This window comes from Dermacentor andersoni, chromosome 10 (assembly GCF_023375885.2).
Source record: "Dermacentor andersoni chromosome 10, qqDerAnde1_hic_scaffold, whole genome shotgun sequence".
Classification (NCBI taxonomy): Eukaryota; Metazoa; Arthropoda; class Arachnida; order Ixodida; family Ixodidae; genus Dermacentor; species Dermacentor andersoni.
The window spans coordinates 32,622,682-32,626,841 of record NC_092823.1 but is presented as its reverse complement, the minus strand read 5'-3'; the positions used below and the strand labels follow the sequence as shown (position 1 = coordinate 32,626,841).

The window sequence follows — 4,160 nt, the reverse complement described above, 5'->3', positions numbered from 1 at the left end:
GGACTGGACGGCCTCTCGACTGAGGTCGTGAAGGCAGTTTTCGCCGCACACCCACAATTCATGAACATGGTAATGAACGCTGCGCTACGGATGGGTTACTTCCCCAGGACTTGGAGGAAGGGCAGATTGGTATCCATACAAAAACCAGGCAAGCCGGTGGATTCACCGAGCGCTTACAGACCAATCTGCATGACCTCCATCCCGGGGAAAGTACTCGAGCGACTGCTATACGGCCGACTTTATTATTTTACCTCCTCGCGAGGCCACACGCACCCCAACCAGTTTGGATTTTCACACGGCAGCTGCGCGGTAATGGCGCTGCACGCGCTGTACGAAATTATCAAGCGCCACAAAGAGGAACGCACGCCCGTGTTGTTGATATCCCTAGACTTCCGGGGTGCGTTTGACAGTGTCTGGCACCCTCTGGTCCTTAAGTATTTCAGAGACCGCAGCTGCCCGGACAACTTGGTCGGGCTGCTAGGTTCTTTCCTCGAGGGCCGCACGGTCGAATACACGTCGCGCGCCGCTTCGGTCTCTGCGGAAGCGTCGCTAGGCAGCCCGCAGGGGTCGCCCCTCTCCCTGCTCCTGTGGAACGTGGTGGTCGACGGGCTGCTGCGGCTGCCGATGCCGCCCGGGGTGCGCATAGAGGCGTACGCTGACGACAGGGTGGTCCTCGTGCCGGGAAAGAACAGGGCACAAGTCATGGAGGCCGCGGCGGACGCGATACGCCGCATAGAAGCGTGGACGGCCGAATGTAAGCTCGACTTCAACCGCGACAAGACCTTCTGCGTCCTCTTTTCCTTCGGGAAGGGGGGCATGGAGAAGAGCCATCCTACCATCAGGCTGAAGGGCAGCACGAGGGGGCTCCCTTTTCGCTCCTCCGTTAAGCTCCTGGGCGTGGTGGTCGATAGGCGCCTGTCCTTTTTCGAGCACGCGGAGCACTTGCAGCGGAAGGCGGAGATGTTGGCCATGAAGTCACTGACGTTCGTGCGCGTGCACACGACCGTCGACTCAACGATGCGGCGCCGCCTGTACAGACAGGTGCTCCTGCCAGCGGTGGCGTTCGCGTCCCCGATATGGTGGTCGCAGTCACCGGACTGCAGGCTAAAGGCCCGCATGATCACCGTGCAGCGCACCATGCTGCTAGCGGTCACGGGCGCCTACCGTACGACAAAGACGGCCGCGCTGCAGGTGCTCGCTAACCAGCCGCCCATCGGGCTGGAGCTCGACAGGCTTAACGCGGAATTCGAGCTGTTCCGCATGCGACGAACGGTCACGTTCGGAGCACACACCTTCGCGCCGGACGAGACATTATACCCTCACGATGCCTGGAGCGCGCACCCGCCGGAGGCGCGGGGGTTCCCCTTCGAGTGGCTCGGCGTGTCGGAGGCCAACGAGCGGTCGTCCGAACCGGGTACACACGTGTACACGGACGGTTCATACACGTCGGCGTCCGCGGTCTCGGCGGTAGTGGTCCTGAAGCCGCGGGGCTCTATCGTCGCGGTACGGAAATTTCGCCTCTCGGTTCCCTCGAGCGCATACTGCGCTGAGGTGGTTGCGCTGAGCGAGGCCCTCAACTACTTAGAGACACACGAGTGGGCCCCGCCGGTTTGTATATACGCGGACAGTCTATCGCTGCTCGTCGCGATATCCCAAGTAACAACCAGGGACTTGCGGATCGCGAGCATTAAGGACGCCTTATACAGGCTTCAAAGACGACGCGCCGTGTTTCACGTGCCCGCCCACCGGGGCATTTTCGGGAACGAGTTGGCCGACATGGCGGCGGGCGCCGCGGCGACGTCGGGTGCGGACCGGAGGTCGCACCGGTCGTTCAGGATGGTGCGAGCCGCGTTTTCGGCGACGGTGCGCGCGCGCTGGGCCGTGGAGTGGCGAGCAGAACACTCCGACACCGAGTTATACAAGTGGGTGCCGGACGTCACGAACATACCCCGTGACTTCCCGCCGCCTCGGCGGTGGGCGTGCCTGATGACCGCCCACGGCCGGTTCCCGTACTATTTCCATCGTTTCCGCATATCACAGGACATGCCCTGCCCCTGCGGGGCGACCTGCCGGGACACGCAGCATTATTTCGACAGCTGCGCGCTAACGGCCGCTATCGTAGAGAGGATTAGGGCGTCCGGGGGCGCCACGACGCCGCGTGATTACCCGCGTCTGCTTAAGAACCGCACGGCTTGCGCGCTGCTCGCAGTGATGGTGGGTTTAATCAGCGACCGAATGCCCGACCAAGGCGGGGTCGGGACGGTGCCGGACGCGTGGTAGGCCGCGCCGGGCACCGTACCTCGGGCGCGGTGTGTTGCGGATGGGGGGCGGCCGCCAGTACGCACATTACGCACGAGTGGGTGACCGGGTTCTCGTGAACACACCGCGAGTGACGTCGGAGGTCGGCAGCGCAGCCGCCAGTCAGGAACAACCTTTGACTCGTGCCCGTTTTTAGCCGCCTTCAGGCTGATCGCGCGCGTGGTGTGGCCGTCTGCTGGGGGAGCGGTCGCAACGATGTTGTCCTGTGGACGAGCCGACCCCTGGCCGAGTAGGGCGGGGCCTTGACCCCTGCCGGCGCGACCGGGACAACGAGCGACACTACTCGTACCGGTGGGCGCGACACGTACGTGGCGGCCTTTCTGGCAAGCCGTCGGACTGTGCCCGGTGTGCCGCAGCGTTTGTGGGGCGATCGAAGTCATTGTCAACATCTATTGCGGCCGGACCTGCCTCGAAGAGCGACACGCGCCTGTCGGCGTGCCGGGTGTGTCCCGGCGCTGCCGCTCGCGCGGCGGCCAATTAACCATGAGCGAGCTGGGCGTGTATCACCTCTGCCGCTTGAGCGACAGAGCCAATTGCCCACAGGGAAGCGCCAGGTGACGTCTCAGTACGCCGGGCCGGCTTCGTCAGGGGACATGCGTCCATCGGTGTGCGGCGCGTGCCCTGGCGCTGCCGGGGGTGCGGCGGCACCATTTCACAAGGAGCATAAGAGGCCGGGAAGCGCTCCCGATGACCACGGCCGCCCCGCCGAGCAACGGCCGCGCCACATCAAGTAGGTGAGCCTACGGGACGCAAGGACGGCAAACGGAGATGCCCTGGGCGTTCCTGACCACCGGAACGGTCTTCGAGACGCGTTAAAAACGCCGGGAAACGCTCTCGATGACCGCGGCGGCCCCGTCGAACGAGCGCACAGACTGCGCGGAACTGGCAGCCCCGCATGTGCGGAATGCGGCGAGGATGAGACTCTCGCACATCTCCTGCTGCGATGCCCATCGTTCGACGCTGAGCGCACCGCGCTCTGTGCATCCTATCGTCGTGTGGGTCTACCCTGCAACACGGAGACAGAACTACTATTTCCCGCAGCCCACGCCTCCATCGCCAAGAGAGCGTTTGCTGCCCTTCTCGACTTTTTTGTCGAAACTCAACTGAGAGCGCGGCTATAAGCCCCGCATTGCTTCTTCTTTTTCAACCCTCTTGCCTTTTTCTTTCTTTTTTTTTCTCCGCTCTCTTTCATTCTCTCTTAATCTTTTCCTTCCCACTTCCCCTACCCTGTGCAGTGCTGTTGAGGTGTCCTCCTTTGAGAGACAGTTACGGCACTGCACTTCTCTCTTCCCTTCACCCTTATAATCACTACACACACGGCCCCGTCGAACAACGGCCGCGAAGATTCAAGTAGGTACAAATGACGGAACGTAAGGACGGCAAACGGAGATGCCGCGGGCGTTCCTGGCCACAGGAATGGTCTTCCCAAGACGTCTTCGACGCCGGGAAGCGCCCCTGAAGACTGCGGCGGTCCGTCGAACAACGGACGCGAAGGTCCATGTAGGTGCGACGACGGCGTGGACCGACGGCGAACGAAGACGCCAGGTGTGGTCCTGGCAACCGGACCCGAAAGTGCCGGGCCGTCGTGCGACGCGCGCCCTCTCGGGGGCCGCGGAGGCGTGTCCGGCAACGGCCGAAATGATAGCCGGCCACGAACAATTTGTACATAGTATGACTTTTCGCTCTCACCCGTTTTATCTTTATTTTAATTTTTGCCCTCCGTTCCTTTACTTCATTTATGGCATGCCCATGCCACCACGACTCCGCCTCATCATTCACGATCATTAAATGCCCGGCGCGGGGGCTTCTGCCCTCGATGAGACACCTTTGGACACCATAGC

At 62.3% G+C, this 4,160-nt stretch overlaps 1 protein-coding gene across 1 annotated transcript; it reads left to right on the top strand.

Moving 5' to 3' along the window:
• The first annotated feature begins 312 nt into the window (after positions 1–312).
• Positions 313–2,280, top strand: LOC126519094 (uncharacterized). The gene has a single exon (XM_050168708.1). The coding sequence runs from the start codon at positions 313–315 to the stop codon at positions 2,278–2,280; it is 1,968 nt and encodes a 655-aa protein (XP_050024665.1).
• Positions 2,281–4,160: the final 1,880 nt, after the last annotated feature.

What these genes read in the sequence shown, in the direction of transcription:
- LOC126519094 (XM_050168708.1), top strand. Translation starts at nt 313, where the DNA reads ATGGCGCTGCACGCGCTGTACGAAATTATCAAGCGCCACAAAGAGGAA.